This window comes from Dermacentor albipictus, chromosome 7, assembly GCF_038994185.2.
Source record: "Dermacentor albipictus isolate Rhodes 1998 colony chromosome 7, USDA_Dalb.pri_finalv2, whole genome shotgun sequence".
Classification (NCBI taxonomy): Eukaryota; Metazoa; Arthropoda; class Arachnida; order Ixodida; family Ixodidae; genus Dermacentor; species Dermacentor albipictus.
In genome coordinates, this window is record NC_091827.1 from 97,146,485 (window position 1) to 97,164,450 (window position 17,966).

Consider the following 17,966-nt stretch of genomic DNA (forward strand, 5'->3'; position numbering starts at 1 on the left):
GGCTGGGTCTGATATTCAGGACGTTAGACAAGCACGTGTATATTTATATAAGTACCAGAAAATGCGAAGAGATACAGAAAAGTTGATGACTAATGTTTAGTCGCCGATTACTCCCGCCGTCCTTATACTTTTATGCCTTGCGTGATCATTGTTTAGTCACTTCCCCCACTCCGGTGTCAGGACGCCGATGACATCATGTTCCACCAATCCGGTGGCAGGAGATCGATGCCATCAGGTCCCACCAATCCGGGGGTAGGTTGCCCTTTCCCTGGAAGGGTAACTTGGTCGAAAACACACGCTCGTCCTCGGCACAAACAGGGAAAGAAGGGGAACGTACGCTGACTCCGATCGTATTCTGACAGGTGATGGCCGTGTCATCGCACGGACCGCGTCTCCAGCTTGGACATGCCAGTTTGTGCTGCTGACAGGTGACAGCAGTATCATTGCTAGTTGCTCAAACCTCTCCTGAATGAGGCCTTCCCACGCTTGTCATAATTCAGCCGTGTCGGGAACCATATTGACGGGGCTGTCGGCCCGTTCCCCATAACCGTGCGAGCCGTGACCGAAGGGTGTCTCGAGGTGAACGGTCGATCACAAGAGCCCGTCCACCGCCAGGACGAGGGCTCGAAAGGGGGCAGCTCATCGGTGGCCTTCTTAAGAAGCCTTGGGCGCTGAGCAGGCACAGCTTCGGCTCGAAGTCCCAGGCTCGCCGGGTGGATCGAACGGGCGATCACAACAGCACTCACAGTAGTACAATAACGCACGCTACGTTTTTAGCACTATATATGACAGCAGGCAACCTACGCACTCCATAACTTCATACGCTTGTTGTTGCAGAGACGCTGGTTGATGGTAGCGCAATCAATCTGTACCAGAACCGAGAAACCAACCCTTGCACAAGTGTGCCCATGCCAAAGTTTAACAATTCCCGAGTTCCGTGGCCCGTTAACAACAACAACAAAAAAGCTCTGTTCGCACAATTTTGCACCTTCAGCACACTTAAAATATAGCCCTCACATAAAACACAACAAATAAAGAGTTCTTCATTGACATGGGTAGGGACGAAACTTACCCAAAACACAATAAATCCCTTTAGAATGCCTTGACGCAATCAATTGACGGCCAACTGTCATGGCGGTGACTGCACTGAGACGCGAAAGAAGAAAATAGAGGAAAGGGCGTAGAAAATACCACATGACGGCGCCCAACCGATTTGGAGACACGGGTGTTCTCTCCTGCCTCCTCTCGTGCTCCTGGAAGCAGCTGCGAGGGCAAGACAAAACCCGCTCCCTTTAGTTTTATCAGAGTCCATCATCTTTGGATAACAGTAACCAGGAAGAGAAATGCGGCCACAATGAAACACGGAGTGCTATGTGGGTGTAATAAGTACGAGGTGCTCTGGAGTATTTGGAAAGGTGTAATGGTTCCAGGACTTACATATGGAAATGCGGTTGTTTGCTTGAAATCAGGGGCACAATCAGCACTCGATTTCAACCAAAGGTGAGCGGGACGCTTCGCATTGGGCGCTCACGGAAGAATACAAATGAAGCTATGCAGGGCGATATGGGCTGAGCAAGCATTGTAGTGGTTGAAGCTCAAAGTAAAATTGATTATGAAGAGCCACTGAGAAATATCGAAGACAGTAAATGGGCTGGGAGAGTGTTCAGTTATTTGTGCAGGAATAACATTGATTCACAGTGGAGGAAAATAACTAGAAAGCTTACCATCAAGTATGCGGCTGTGTGGTGAGCAACACACTAAGAAAGAACGTCAAGCTCAAAGTGACAGAGGCTGTGATAATGTCATGGGTGGCGGCAATGGAAAGGAAACCAGCCATGAGTAACTACTGAAGTGGAAAAAACAAAATCAAGAAAGAAACAATTTATAATAACACAAAGGGAAGCTCATTACTTTTCGAAGCGAGATCAGGATGCCTGAGAACACGCACTGATAGAGCGATATATAAGAAGGAAGAAGAAGCATGTGCTTGCTGCGGTATAACTAGGGAAACTATGGAGCGTGTTTTATTAGAATGTGAAAAGATCTACCCAGTGGTCGATTTAGAAATCACTGGCCTCCTTGAAGGCCTTGAGTTCAGGGAGAGCAGGGCGATAGTAAACATGTCCGCAATAGAGATTAGTAAGAGGTGATTGGAAGATTGCTGGAATAAATGTAGGGAAACGGCAAACAGCGGAGACGCACAAGAACAATGTTCACAATAGGAGTTCGGAAACTTTGGTTATGGGAATGCATGGTGCGTTTTTTCTTTGTATTTTTTTAAAACTGGTAGGGCATTAGGCAATAAAATAGGAGCTTGGTGTCACAGCCCACCTTCCCATTCTAAAGGGCCGCTCATAACGTCCGTCCGTCCGTCCGTCCGTCCATCCATCCATCCATCCATCCATCCATCCAGCCAGCATCCATCCATCCAGCCAGCCAGCCAGCCAGCCAATGCGGTTTTTTTTTCTGTTCTTTTTTTCTGGTGCTGACGCAGGTATCGCATTTTGTTCAGCGTGGTGCTGTTGAATATTGCCCTTCCGTTTAATATTTGTTCGTGGGAGAACATACGGGTTCTATTTTGGTGGAGCTATTCGGATATATATATATAACGCATTTCGCTTATTAAGCCGTTCCTAACGTAGAAGTGTGTTTATTATCCAGTTTTATAGACATGTCTGATTTTATCAGAGATTAACTCAGCCTAGAACAGCTTTGAATTAAGACAACCTGTGGCGTAGAGAACTTTGATGGCATGAAAAATTGCTGAAAGCACTTGAGAAAGCATGCTACACTAGTGTGCAGGTGTCGTCCAAACGGCGGAGAGGCATAGGCAGAAATATGGGCGACAATAGCGATTCTGAGATGTCCGTAGCGCATACCGCCTTGTATTTTTTTCTTTTACAGCTGCTGTGCATTGTTGACAATATGTAATGGATTGGTGCTAGTGTACACCGTGCGGGTTTGTCCACAGAAAGTACCGGGTATACATTACTATTGATGGATCAAGCAGGATCGATTCAGTGATAAGGTATAACATCTTAAGGCAACTCCAGTCTACAGGAGATGCCGTAGTGGATGGTCTCTCGCATGAATAATTTAGACCCCCTGAAGTTCTTCAACGGGCACTAAAATCTGCGCACACGGGCGCCTCCATCCAAATGTGATAGCCGTGACCGGTGTTCCTTCCAGCGACCTTAACATCCCTTGAGTAGTTAAATAAACAATTAATTCTGTGACTGAAATAGTGCGTACGTGCCCCTAGCGTGCAAGCGCAAGCTGTGCGCCGGTTTCAACGTCTAGTGTTTGTTTTCAACGTATTCATGGTTTACGAATGCTTATTCATGCTCGTGCTTTTGTCTGCGTGCCATATTCGGATATAGTAACGAAGCCATTTCACGCAAGACAGCTGTTTTCTCCGAACTGATTAGATGCAGCTGAGCGCCATTCATTGAGCTCGTTTATAAGCTTCGAAAAGGGAGGCGTCTTCTTGCCGGTCAGTATATGGAACGTTATAACACTGTAGTGGCTCACCTAGAGTATCACGAGGCTGTGAAGTTTCAACCACACCTATGTGCAAAAATGTCTGTTATATTGGGGGAAGCCTTCACGCCTGCGCACCTACGTGTGTTACCCTAACCAGCAAGGGAGGGCCTCCAACTGCACTGATTCGCTTGGTGCTTTTGGCACGCCGGATGGTGGTATACTGCATGTGAATTATTTTCAGTATCTTAACTAGTGGTGTTGAGTGTGTCCGGAACTCACCCAGATCTGCCCTCCATGTAACTGGTTGCCTTGTTACAGTACATCGCCAGATGGGAAATTTAGGCCTTTCAGTTATTCGTAGTCCGCGCTGTGTACATTTGCCTCCATTTCTATGTGCTGTTACTATATCAACGTGCTGTTGTTTTACCAACGTGTATGTGCTGTTAGTACATTAACTACCGGATTCCTGTTTTTTTGTTCCAGATATTATATATCTCCCTCGCGTCATAACAAACCAGTATTTTTCATGCTCCTCTCAACAAACGCTAGGGCACAGGAACGACAAAGAAAAAAAAGGACGTTAAGCGGCAACGAAACAATGCGAATATGCCCTGTACCTAAGCGCTGTCTTGTGTGCACATGCGTACAGAGTGGACTTAAAACGTATTGCCCAAACATTGCACCGGTTATGTGTTCCCCGCTTAGGATAGATAATTACCGCAAGGTGGAATCGAATGTGGCACGGCGCCTTACATTAAAACTGAGCGGCTGCGGATTGCCGAGGGAAATGCTCCAGTGGCGGTGAAATACTGAGTACGCTGCGGCAAATAAGCTTCGGAGACTATGGAAAGCTCAAAAGGCTGATAAAACGCGTGTATCTGACGACTACACATTGTAATGCTGGGGCAGGCGTACTACGCCCATTTTGACCCAGCATATGTGCTTGGCTTTGCCGTGAATGTCTCAGTCAGTGTGTTTATGAAAGTTGTATGTAAAATTGAGGAGTCCAAGAGGCAAGCTATATGCTCTAAATTCTGGGAGATTGCTACAAGAGCCGTAGGGATAACTTACCAAGACTGATGCTGGAAGATATTAGTTGATATTGAAGTCCTTTAGTGAAGGGCGACTGTCATTCCCTCCGTTGTCTACTGGTGCACGTTAAGTCACTGAAGCTTCACGATTAGTTCCATCTGCGCGTGCGTTCATTAACAGTTTTCGCGGCTATTAACAATGACGCAAAACTCTTGTTCCGGAGCTCTGAGGCCTCGCACCTAGACCGATGCCTTCCGTTGCAACCGTCTGAGATAGGACGGAATTTCTCTGCTTTTACGCCGCCGTTTTGCGGTAAGACACAGCGGCTAATTTGTCTCTTCTGAACAAACGCAATCTATTGTGACACACAAAATAGTATAAAAAAATAAGACAGCTGTCAAAGTGGTTCCTCGAATGATAACAAGCCTGGTTAGCTTATTTCATACGTATGCATTCTACCTGTATCCAGGCAGTCATGTCTCTTAATTCCCCCATGAACGTTCCCGGCCCAAAGTGCGCCAAAATAAAATGAAAAATGACAATGCTGCTGTTATTCATTTACTATCGTTATCGGAGAGAGGCGGTCTTTCAATTTCCGTCGTATAGACCCACTGTTTGTCCGGACTAAATCTCTCGATGAGATTAAATCTTCTAAACGTACTGTTTGGTCTTAAAAGCGAACAAGGCAAACTATGTACACGACGAGTTAATTCCAAGTGGTGCTAACTGGGAAGAGACATTTAAAGCCACGTGGTAGTGCTTGACCGCATTAACGTTGTTTTATCACTTTTCGTAGGTGGTGCATCCCGAGAGTCGTCATACTCTTGGTCCGAACGAGCAAAGGGAGATCTGCGTGCGAGGACCAAACGCTTTCAAGGGGTACCTCAACAACGAGATAAAGACTTCCGAAGCTTACGAGAACGGCTTCGTTCGCACCGGTGCTATGCCTTTTACATTTATTCGTTATTGTGTGTCACTCCAAATAGTAGCTAGCTCCAATTGTTTTATGCGAAGGGATGACATGGGCACCTAGGAAATATAGTAATGTAGCAAAAGTGGTTATTGCAGCTTGACGCCATATAATTACTGTCAGAAAGAAAATACAGTTTCGACGACCGGGTCTTCTGTCAAGCAAACAAGCCCTTAACAGAATAAAAATTGGACAGACAAGCATGGGTTACTTCAATACTTTCGCTCTTAGCTTAAAAATATAACCGGCTATTGCAATACTCCCTAATGCGAATTTCGAGCGCTGCTGTTTAGGTATTTCAATTCACAACCCATTATGGCAAAGAATTTGATTCTGAAGGAAAAGGTGCTCTCGGTGATGGCGCTGAGGCTCTGCTCGGGCAGCTCGTTTAGCAGACGAAGCATTCTCAGCGGTTGCGTCATTCATTGTTGAAAAAGAAACCGTGAACACGGGAACGCGTGGCTCTCGCGGAGCGCTTTCTCTACTTGCGCATGCGCCATGGGTCCGAAGCCCATGCCAGCACGACCGCATGCGTAGTCATGCTGCCGCTCCGCTTTCCTCCTCGCCGTCTTCACCATACTCTCCTCCGCTTTCCGCCTCCTGGTTGCGCGGCACCCTCCTCTTCACTTTCCTCCTCGTGTCTTTCATCCCCCGGCTGCGCTCCGCGTTTGCATTCATCTTTCGCTGTGCTCGTTCGCTCGGTTACGCTGCGACGATGCTCGCCGCAGGAACGGGCGCCTAAGAGCTGCTCCATGCTGCGCTCTAAATGAACGTGACTTCTCCCACCTACAGAAGGAGGCGAGATTTCCATGCTGTCATAGGACTGGCGCAGCGGCTCGCCGCCAGTTGTGCCCGCTCTGTCGCATCTGCGTTTTAACGCCGGCAGCCCGCCACGCGTGCTTTAGTGCTGGCGTAGACAAAGACATTCAAGGAGAGGGGACACTCCCATAGAGCCTAGGGGCTGAATTGACTGTAGCGCACCAAGCGGATGGGAGTAAGACCTTCCAGTTTCCGATTTGTGCGCGCACATTTTGATCGCTTGCTGGCATGCGCAACGCTGGCTGCGCTAGCTTTTTCCTTTTCTGTTGTTTTTTTTTCGGCTTCTGCTGCTCAAGCGCGTGCAGTGCGGTATTATTTGGTTAACATGATCGCGAACGATCTTCTTCATGCCTGCACCGAATCTGTGCCACGTACAATTTCATAAAGTAGACGCAAGACACAATTTAAATGAGGAAATGTTTACTTCGCTGTATATAAATGCTCGTTCGGGGCTTTTTCTATATTCATAGAACGTTGTGGCATTATGTGAGCAGAAGTAGTTCCCGTAGGAAGCTCCACCAGACAACGTCAGCTGAAAAAATTAAATTACAAGCAAGTGTGATTTTGGTATTAACAAGTAAGAGTAATGCGTGTAGAGGCGAAGCGTGCGAAAGTGGTGAATCGGTGGGATTACATACAAAAGCAGTTTGCTTTCACATGCCCGGCGTAGAAAATATCCGACAAATCCCAAACAATACCGTGCATACCACGAAAACATTCTATTTCCAAGCATTCCACTCTTCCTGGGGCTTATTTCTTACACTTTAATAGCAAGAACGCGTTCCCAGGACTTGGCTACAACCGACGCGATAGTATGCTACGAATACACAGAGGTGGCCACAACACAGGCTCTCAACCAGAGCATACTGGACGCTCGCAGGAGCAGGAGGAGGAAAGAACTTTATTGGGTCCTGAGGAACCCCTCCCCACCCACTCTTGGTTTAGTGGTCGGCAGGGGTCGCGGGCCGCACCCACGTTGGGACGGGAAGCCCGTGAGCCTCCGCCCTTTCTTGAGCCCTCTGGACTGCCCGAAGCTGGGTCTGGTGGTCGTCGCTTCGCAGGGCGTCCATCCAGTCTTCTTCTTTGCTGAACATGGTGCCGTTAACGCGGAGCATTGCCAAAGCATGTGCGATAGCGAGCAGTACGATTCGCCGCAATCCGGACATTGCGGCTCTACGTCCGGTGAATAAAGGCTCATTCTGCCTCTCGAGGGGAACGACCTTGTTTGCAGCATTCTGAATATAGATGACTGTGGTCTAGTAAGTTTAGCGTGGGGGAGCGGGAAGGTCCTCCTCGACAGCTGATGGTGCGTTGTTATTTCGTTGGAGGTGAGTAGCGGGTCTCGGTGCTCCCCTCCCTCCCCGCCACTTCGCTCGCCACGATCGCCGCGGTGCGTGAGTCCTCGCGCGCGTCCGTGCGCCAGCTCGTTGGCGTTGGGAAAGTCGGGGTGCACGTCAGCCCCCATGTGGGCGGGAAACCGTTTGAGGATGCAATGACCCGCAGCTCCCTCACTGCCGAGGACGGCCGCCGCTTTCCGCGATATCGTGCCCGAGGCGAATGCTCTGGCCGCCGATCGCGAATCTGTGTATACGTAAGGACGTTCGGGGTCCCTCATTGGCATGGCTTGAGGAAATTATGGCAGGTCAAAAAAGAACCGACTGCTTCGTTTGAGGTGAACAAAACAACTAAACTTTATTTCGATAGGGATGCCCGTCGCCGAGCGAGTTCGGAGGAGTACAGGGTTGCCCGTTGACGAAAAGAATGAGGCTAAAGTTGGCAGTTTCTTCATACTCCCCCCGGAATGAGCTTCAGGTCATTCATCCATTTATTCCATGGGGTACAACAGTTGAATCGGTCTTCTCAATGTGGTTCCATTAGGCAGGCGCACCATGCAAGCTCTGATTCTTCCATCTCGTCCGAGAAGAACTTCTGACACTTGTCCAGTTTTCCAGAGTTGCCTCGGTAGATAATGTTCATGGACTAAGTGCCTTTCTTCAGTGCGCTTGACGAATTTGGAACAGCGAAATGTGCTGACTGGAGACTCGTCAGATACTCCTTTTGCCAGCGACGCCAAAATTGGTCGACCATCCTTTGTCGGTAGTGCCAGCGACGAGTGAGTTGACCAGGGGGCTGAGCCACCTCTGTAGCGGAACCACTGTCAGGAAGAGTGGTCAGTCGCTTTCCCACTAGAAAGTGCGATGGTGCTAGAGGTTCGGGTTCGCTCGCCTCCGTGTAGACGTAGGTCAAGGGTCTAGAGTTGATGACAGCTTCGATTTCAGTTAGGATTGTTGTGAGCTCCTCGAAGTTGCAGTAGCTGTTTCCCAAGACCTTCTTCAACGATGTTTTCACGGACCGAACCATTCTTCCCCAGAATCCTCCCCACCAAGCAGCTTTCTCAGCTATAAATTTCCAGCGGATCTGGTGGCTAGTGAAGAAGTTGTGCATTTCTTCTCCTCTTATTGTTGTCCATAGTCGCTTTAGATCCCTAGAAGCGCGCTGGAATGTCCTGGCGTTGTCAGAAAAGATCACTCGACAAACTCCTCTTCTTGAGATAAATCTTCGGAACGCCATCAGGAAGCTTGAGGTGGACATGTCGGTCACCAATTCAAGGTGTATTGCCCTGGTCACTGCACATGTGAAAATAACAATGTAAGACTTCCGGTTATTTCCTTGATCCTTTGTGTTCAGTGGGCCAGCAAAATCTACACCGGTAACATCAAAGGGTGGAGCTTGTGTCACCCTCTCACGAGGCAGAGGAGCGACTGGCTCAGTAGCAGCTCGGCTGTTGAAACGGTTGCAAGTCACACATTTCTTAAGCACCTTTTTCACCATTGGCCTTCCCCGCACGATCCAGTACATTTCCCTCAGTTCGGTAAGAGTCTCCAGTGCGCCTGCATGCAGGAGACCGCGGTGGGTTGCGCTGATCGTGAGCTCTGTGAAGGGATGTCTTGACGGTAGGATAATAGGATGCTTCACGTTGTAGGACGAATCGGCTGCACCAAGCCTTCCTCCCACTCTCAGCACTCCATCGTCGTCGTGGATGACGTTGAGATCACGTATCGGAGAATCGCTCGGCATGCGTGTCGAGCGGCGAAGGCACTGGAGTTCCTCCTGGAATACCTCGAATTGTACTTGAAGAATCAAACAAGTATGCGCCTTTTGAACTTCCTCGGTCGTAATAGGTCCCTCGTATTTCTGGCCGGGGTGCTTGGCGTTGTGGAAAAATCGCAAAACCCAGGCTGTCACTCAAACCAGTCTAGAGAGGGAGCTATATTTCTGCAGAGGCAAGACAGATTCCTTTACAGTCACGTTGTGAATGCGAAGGGTTCTTCTTTCCTCCTCTGCGATGATCATGTCAGCGGTGCCTTCATGCCTTGGCCAGGAAGTAGATGGCTTCGAAAGCCAAGCAGATCCATTCCACCAAAGTGAGCTCGACTTGAGTGCCTGAGGTGTGACTCCCCTTGTCAAAAGGTCGGCGGGATTTTCGATCCCAGAACAGTGATTCCAGATGTCTGGATCCGATCGCTGCTGAATTTCCAACACTCTGTTGGCGACGAAGGGTTTCCATTGTTGTGCGGGACCTAGCACCCAATGCAGCGCAATAGATGAATCAGTCCACAGATACCATTTGGCTATTGGAAGGCTCAGTGACCGCTTCAAATATTCCTCCAGTCGAGCACCTATCACCATGCCCATCAATTCCAGTCTTGGAAGAGAAATTCTCCTAATTGGTGCTACTCGGGACTTTGAGAGGACCAGAGTAACATTTGCTTCCTTGACCCCGGAGATGCGCAAATATGCAACTGCGCCGTAAGCTTTGGGGCTGGCATCTGTGAAGATGTGTACTTCATTCCAGCTATCGTTGGCTAAGCTACCATATCGTCTTGGCACTGTTATGTCCGTTAAATGATGTAGCTGGGTGTGCCACTGCGTCCAAGCTGCTTTGACTTCTTCAGGCAGAGGGGCGTCCCACTCAATACCCAATTCCCACAGTGTTTGAAACATCAACTTGGTTGTAACTGTGACCGGAGAAATGAGACCAAGTGGGTCATATATACGAGCCGATGCTTGAAGATTGAATCGTTTTGTGTTGCTGTTTCGGTCTAGGAAATCTAAGATGGCCTCCATGGAAAATGCTAGGTGATCTCTGTCCTTATCCCATACAAGTCCGAGGACCCGTGAGACGCTTGTGGTTGGACATTCCACGTAGCCAAGGACGCATCCGGTTCCTTCGTCGTTGAACAGCTGTTGCAGCTTCTTGGAATTTGAATTCCACTTACGCAGTGTCATGCTTGCTCGATTCATGACATCAAGTGCCCCTCGGTAGAAATCTGTAGCCTGCTCCTCTGTGTTCGCTCCTGTTATGAGGTCGTCCACGTAAAGGCTCTCGCTGATGTTTTTTCTTATTTCCGGGTAATCTTCTGTCGTGGACAGATGGTGGCGCACGGTGGCTGCGAGGAGAAACGGACTACTTGTCACGCCAAAAGGGACACGTGTGATTCTCCAGACTTCAATAGGAGGTTCTGGGTCTTCCTTCGTTGGAAGATGTGCATACCAGAGAAATCGGAGGGCATCGCGATCCGCCGGTTGCACCGAAATTTGCAGAAATGCTTTTTCAATGTCTGCACTTAATCCAATAGGATGAATTGTGAAGTTCAGCAAAATCTTAAGTAAATCTGGATTCAAGTTCGGTCCTGGTTCTAGGGCTTCGTTCAGAGATATACAACCTGCATCGTGAGAAGATGCGTCAAAGACGACTCTAATCTTGGTCGAAAGGCTGTCAGGTCTAAAAACTGCACGATGAGGCATGTAGTATAATCTGCTTACATCGTTGTTGCTTTCTTGCGATGGAAGTCGTTCTGCGAACCCTTGTTCCAGGTACTGACGGATAGCCTCGTCATACTTGATCAGTGTCGACTCATCTTTCATTAACTTCTTTGTGAGGTTAGTCAAGCGCTTCTTTGCAACAGCTTTGTTGTCGGCGAGTTGCATGTTCAAGGGTTTCCAGGGCAGTGCTACCTCATAGCGCTTGTCCATTTTCTCTACCGATGTCGAAAATGTGCTCATTACTTCTTCGCTTTCTTCGTTCGTTTGGGCACAAGAGTCGATAATTCCAATGCTCTCAAGTTCCCAGAACGATTTAAGCTCCTTGGACAAGCTGCTGGTGTCGGCGAACACTCCGGCACGAAGCACTGCCACGGTTGAGCAGTAGGCAGCTGAGCTACTGCTGGGAATCGCTCCTTGTAGAGTCCAGCCAAATTCGGTCTTTACAGCAACTAGTGCACCTTGCAGCTTCTTGACTTCACCACACACCAAAGTCCAGTAATAGTCAGCACCGATAAGAATGTCGATCCCGCTTCCCATCAAATGGGCTGGCGCAACAGTCACGTCTGCCAGTTCATATTGCCAGTTCAATATGTCCGCTTGCACTTCTTTTAGGATGTCATCAGGAACATGAAGCCGATCAGAGCAGATCTCCGGTATTTCCAGAGCTTCGATAGAGTGCTCTTTACGGTCGTATTGACTTCTTAGCCAAATTTTGACTCTTCTGCGCTTCTCTTTGATAACGTTTCCTGCTCCTCCGAATGGGTAGATCGTGATGTCCTCTTCACCTACAACCTCTAGTTGCAGTTCCCGTGAAAGTCTTTTAGTGACAAAGCTTCGTTGGCTACCTCCGTCAAAGAGTAGACGAGTGAGCGCTCTTCTTCGTCCCTCTGCCCATACTTGAGCGGTTTGGAGCAGCACAGTTGGTATCTTTTCAGATTTCTTTTCTGTCCAAGAGTGCAACTCTGTGGCTTTGTTCTCGAGTGGCTTCCATGTCGGGTCACACATCTGAGTCAGATGTCTTCTACCACATTCCTTGCATTTTATTTTTTTGTTGCGGCATTCCCTTGAAGTGTGCCCTTTTATGCAGCATCGGAAGCACCGGCCAGCTGCAATGAGCCTTTTCTTCTTTTCATCCAATGAGATATTTGCCTGACAATTGTGAGTCGCATGATCTTTTGCAGCACAGAATGCACATGGATCGGACAGCTTCGAAGTGCCCGCAGAAAAAAGAGAAGCTGCTGACCCTCTATGAGGTTTGCTGTTTTCTTTGTCTCGATGTTTTGATTCTCTGGCTGCGAGATTACCAGGTTGCAGTGCCTTTTCTCGGCTCTCAACTTCTGTTTTAAGAAAAGCTTGCAAACTCTTGATGCTGATCGCGTCATCTTTGCTTGCAGCGGAAAGTCCCTTATGGTATCCGACAAAAAGATCGGTTGGCAGCATTCGCAGGAGTGCGGAGGAGAGCAGGGCGCCGTAACTGTCTGTCTTGACTCCGAGCGCCGTGAGACCAGCGATATTGCGTTGCAGGTGGTCATAGAGTCGACGTAGGCCGATGTGCACCTTTTCGTTCTGTACAGTTGGCAAGTCGAGTAACTGAGTCAGGTGTTCTTGAATCAGCACGTCTCGTCGACCGAAGCGCTCTTTCAAAAGTTCGATGACAGTGGTGTAATTTGCCCCAGTCACTTGAATGCCGGCAATGGCCGCTGCGGCTTTTCCCGAAAGCACAGATAGCAAGTACAAAAACTTCTCTGCGTTGGAGAGGCCGTCGTTTCCGTGCACCGCTTGCTCGAACTGCTCCCAGAAGGACTGCCACTCCGTGGCGGCGCCGCTAAATCGTTGTAATTCGAGCTTCGGCAGTTTCACTTTGCACTTTGTCCCCGCCGGAGGGCCGTCGGTCTGCGCCCGCGTCGCCGCCATTTCTGCTTGTTTTGTTAGCAGGTCTTTTTCTGCTTCTTGGCGGAGTTTTGCCATGTGTGCGACGATACGGTCGTTGTATTCTATGGTCCGCACATAATTTAGCTCTGCGTCTTGGTCTTGTACTAAGGGCTCGATGGCGGCGTCCACCTCGTTTAGCTGTATTTGGAGGGCGCTAAGCCTCGCAGACAATACATTAAGAGCTCCTTCGTCTGCATGACTCTCCAAGAATAAATCCGCTTGAGAAATCAGTTTAGTCGCTTGAGCTCTCAATGCACTTCTTTTCAGTTTGAGCCGTTCCATCGTGGCATCAATGTTTACAGTTCGCTTACCGCGATGGGGCTTGAGTCGTGGTGTCGGTTTCGGTTGGGTGTAGCGTTGTTAGGCCTTGTTGTTGAAGGCGCGCCTCGTCGACCGTTTTCTGCCCGAGGATCGTTGCTGGTTTTCCCCGAGGTCATTGTGGTGTCGACGTCTGTTGACCTCGTTGCCTCAATGGTAAGTTAGATCGTTTCTCCCGGGTTTCGGCACCAAATTTTGAGGAAATTATGGCAGGTCAAAAAAGAACCGACTGCTTCGTTTGAGGTGAACAAAACAACTAAACTTTATTTCGATAGGGATGCCCGTCGCCGAGCGAGTTCGGAGGAGTACAGGGTTGCCCGTTGACGAAAAGAATGAGGCTAAAGTTGGCAGTTTCTTCATGGCTATTGCCACCTGTTCGGCCACCTCGGACGTTACCCCCTTGACCGATGCTGCGTTGATTATCGTACCATCCCAGCGTACCTCGAAGAATTCCTTCTACTCGCACTTAAGACAAATGCGTGGGTGCCGTTCAGAAGATGCAATTTTCGAGATACTAGTTACTGGCGTTTGAGCTCCTTAGCGTTATCTTTTGCGCGTTCTGACGGCGCAAGCAACACATTCCCGTGTTATTACTCTTGACAGTTGCTCGTCGCGTTTTCGACAAGCGAGGGTACCGAAAGAAGGCTTAAACTGTTGCGGGGCCATAAATATATTCACAAATTTCACGCAGTAAGATTCAATGCGCGCCAAACTAACTTTGTCACCACGGCCGAGCTGCTTCTTGTTGCGTCACGACAAGCGCAGCGAGCGGTTTTCATAGGTAAAAAAAAAAGTACCGAAAATAATTGTCAACAATGATGGGCGCCAGAGAAAGCGCCATGAAGTTATCAATGCATTAAAGCCCGAAACTTGACTGCGTACCATGGCCGAGCTGCTTTTCGCTAACCGCGTCACAGTGCCATGCACGCCCACTGTGCTTGAAAAGTACCCCCAAAATTAACGAAATTAGTTAAAATAATGTTGGCGGTCAGAGAAAGCGCCAAAACTTGCCGCAGTGCCCGCGAAACTTCGTCACAGCACCCTGTATGACTAGCGTACCCAAAAGCTACCGAAATAACTTAATATAATATTCGGGCTCATAGAAATCGAAGGAGTGATAGAATCCTACCTGGTCGAGTAAGATCATGAGAAATTAGAAGACAAAGTGATGACTTAGATAATTTGCGCGTAAAATACGTTTCCGGTTCACTTGATTTGTTCGCAGTAATGTTGATTGTTGGATTCCCGTAAATAAGAGGAAACGTCTTTTAAACAATTTTTTCCGAGTCTGAACAGTGCCTATTAATGCCGCACAGTCCACCTTCATGCACTAGAAGAGCAGTCAGTGAAAGAAGACACAGACCAAACTCAATTACAAAAAGAAAAAAGAAACCATGAATAAGAGAAACTTGGATACTGGAATTTTATGCCTTTTCCATACGCAGGTGACATCGGTTACTACTGTTCCGAAGGCCGCATCTTCGTCTGCGGCCGCTTGAAAGAGCTCATCAAATGCATGGACCAGCAGGTGGCGCCCGCCGAGCTGGAGGAGCTTCTGGCTGCAGACCCAGGCGTGCTACAGGTGATCGTGGTTGGGGTGCCGCACCCGCACCACGAAGAGGCCCCTCGGGCATTCGTGGTACCCCGGCACCGCCTTGCTGGACCCGACGAAGAGCAGCGCGAGGCCGACAGGCTGAAGGAGCTCGTTGCTGGCATGTATTGCAATCGCTCGACGAACGACGCGCATTTGAACGACGCGCATACGCGGATGGAATGACGCGACTAATAGCGATCTCAGTCGGGCTCCTAATGAAAATTTGAGCTGGCGCTCAAATTGTTACAAGTTTGGTAGCGCGCTGTTAGACGAGAAAGGAAAAAAAAAAGTCGTTAGGATTTGATGGCACTTTCGATCGGTGAACCAGGCAGCGCATTATATGGGAGTCATTTTATCCAATATTTTTTAACGTAACACTGACACGATGAACGCCACGAGCGAAGAACGTTGCATCCAATAGCGAAGCGATGCGCGTTTTCAAGTCCTGACAATGGCAAAGCGTTGGAGTCTAAAGCAACGACTCGGATTTTGTTTGCAAAGCAGGAATGATTTTTTTAAGCAGAGAACATTGTAAACGACAAAATAAAACTAGATTAGGAGCTTGAGCCGACCGTCTAATGAGTAATATATTGCATTATATTCGAAAATTGAGCCAGTTGTTTAACATCCATTTTTCTGTTACTGCAGCGCTCACAGAAACGAGGGCTAAGACGAGAAATGCGCGAGACATGCGTTTACTTGCAATTTGTTTTAAAAATCATGCTTAGTGGGCTACAACCGCTTTTCGTATCGGGCATACGTTTCGAGCGTCTTGTAGTGGGCAAACCCCGGTACCCCGGCGATAGTTTGGCGTAAACGTGAGGTCCGTCATGTGCCCCTTGGTCGACGAGAAGGATATATATATATATATATATATATATATATATATATATATATATATATAGTCATATAATGAGAAGCCAACAAACACTGACACCAAGTACAACAGAGGGGAAATTGCATGTGCTTAATAAATGAAATAAAGTAATGATAAATTAATGGAAACTAAAGTGGATGAAAAAAGCTCGGTGGGTTCGGTTCCCACCTGCGGCAAGTTGTTTTTTCATCCACTTTAATTTCCATTAATTTATCATTACTTTATTTCATTTATTAGGCACATGCAATTTCCCCTCTGTTGTACTTAGTGTCCGTGTTTGTGGGCTTCTCATTTTATGACTAATAAATACCGGGTACCTCGGTTAACCCCCTTTCTTCTCGTTTATATATATATATATATATATATATATATCGACATAAACTAGAGGGAAAGGTGTTTACCGAGGGGCCGGATTATTATTACTCATACTAAAAGAAGCCAGCATGCAATGACAAGGACAACACCGGTGAAATTACTTGTACTTCCGCATTGAAATAAAGTATTGATAAATGAATGGAAATGCAAGTGGAAGGAAAAACAACTTGCGGGGGGTGGGGAACGATCCCAGGTATTCGAATTACGCGCACATTGGTTTGCCAATTGAGCTACCGCGGCCCCGTTTTCCTACCTACTTTCTTGGGTATTTATGTTTTACCACTAGAGCTAACCCTGGGACTGATAGCCAGCACTACAGCTCACACACACACACACACACACACACACACACACACAGAAATATATATATATATATATATATATATATATATATATATATATATATATATAATATGGCAAACCTTGAAACGCGGACAATACCTGCGAATAAATGTAGGTAGCTGGGTACATGAATGTCATCTCTTCGAATGCAATGCACAATTTCATACTCTAGCTGCAGCAGTGATGCAAGTATTTGTAAATTTAGGAAATTAACGTAATCATCTAATTACTTATAACACAGACGAGTGTGCGCAATGTGACTCTTAAGAGAATACCATGGGTCCTATCATCGTATCTAATTGCCCATTTTTTAAACAGGTTGGCCTGCTTTAGCGGGGACCTAGGGCATAGCTGGCATAATGCTGCGAAGTGCTAGTTCGAGCCATGCATGCCTGTCAGAGCACGTTGGCAAATACTAGTAGCGCGCTAAGTTGCTTTCGATCGTACGGTTTTCTCTCTGAACGTGTTCTTTGACGAAATAATCGACGTAGTACGACGTAGTACTTCGCAAATAGCGATTAGTTTGACAATGAAAGGTTATTACCCTGCGTTTTGATGTTCGCGCATTTGTTGGAAAGGCAGATCAGTGAGCTCGTTCATCAATGCATTTCTTTGCCTTAGTCAAGAAACGTTTCTTTATTTCCAGCCAATTTTGCCCACCACAAGCACCTGTACGGCGGTGTCCAGTTCATGGACCGCCTACCGCAGACTGGAAGTTACAAGGATTCGCGCAGTGCCCTCAAGGAGCTGTACAATAAGCAGAACAGATGCGCCAACAAGCAATGTTAGGATGGCGAAGCAGGTTGTTTCTGTGCCATATTTTATTCTGCGTTGAATGGCACACTGGGAACATTTGTACAATAAAGATATAAATAAAGGGCGACGTCACTCCTAAAGAAGTAGCGTATTTTTTCCGCCAAACGTCACCGTTGCAGAGCCGGAATCCGGGGTCTGCCGATCGCATCGTTAGAGAAAACGCCTACGCACTCCTGTATTTGCAGTGGGGCCCACACACTTCCATCTTCAAAATCTACTCAAAAAAGGAAATGGTTTACCCACCATGGTACCGTCATGGCTCTCACGTTGCGCTAGTAAGCTCAAGGGCGTGGGATCAAATACCGGCCACGGCGGCCGCAATTCGTTGGGTGAAAAGTGCAAATGCGCCCTTGTACCGTGATCTGAGTGCACCTTAAAGGGCTGAGGTAGGTCAAATCCAAAAAGGAAAAAAAATATTTTTTTATTCCATTACTAAATAATAATACGCACCGTATCTAGCGTTTCTGGACACGAGAGGTTAGTTCGTGTGAATGCCACCACGTGGCGTACTGAGCTCAAACTTTTCAAACTTCCCGCGGTGACGCATGATGAAGTCAACGAAAAAAAAAAAAACTATTCCT

At 47.7% G+C, this 17,966-nt stretch overlaps 1 protein-coding gene across 1 annotated transcript in view; it reads left to right on the forward strand.

The window, feature by feature from the left end:
• The window catches only part of LOC135897104 (luciferin 4-monooxygenase-like), a 193,911-nt gene extending 176,452 nt beyond the window's left edge, over positions 1–17,459 (forward strand). The window contains exons 8-10 of the mRNA XM_070521381.1: positions 5,312–5,453; positions 14,827–15,093; positions 17,216–17,459. Coding sequence (XP_070377482.1) covers positions 5,312–5,453; positions 14,827–15,093; positions 17,216–17,358 — 552 coding nt within the window. The 3' untranslated portion in view covers positions 17,359–17,459. The remainder of the gene's footprint in view (positions 1–5,311; positions 5,454–14,826; positions 15,094–17,215) is intronic.
• The last annotated feature ends 507 nt before the right edge of the window (positions 17,460–17,966 follow it).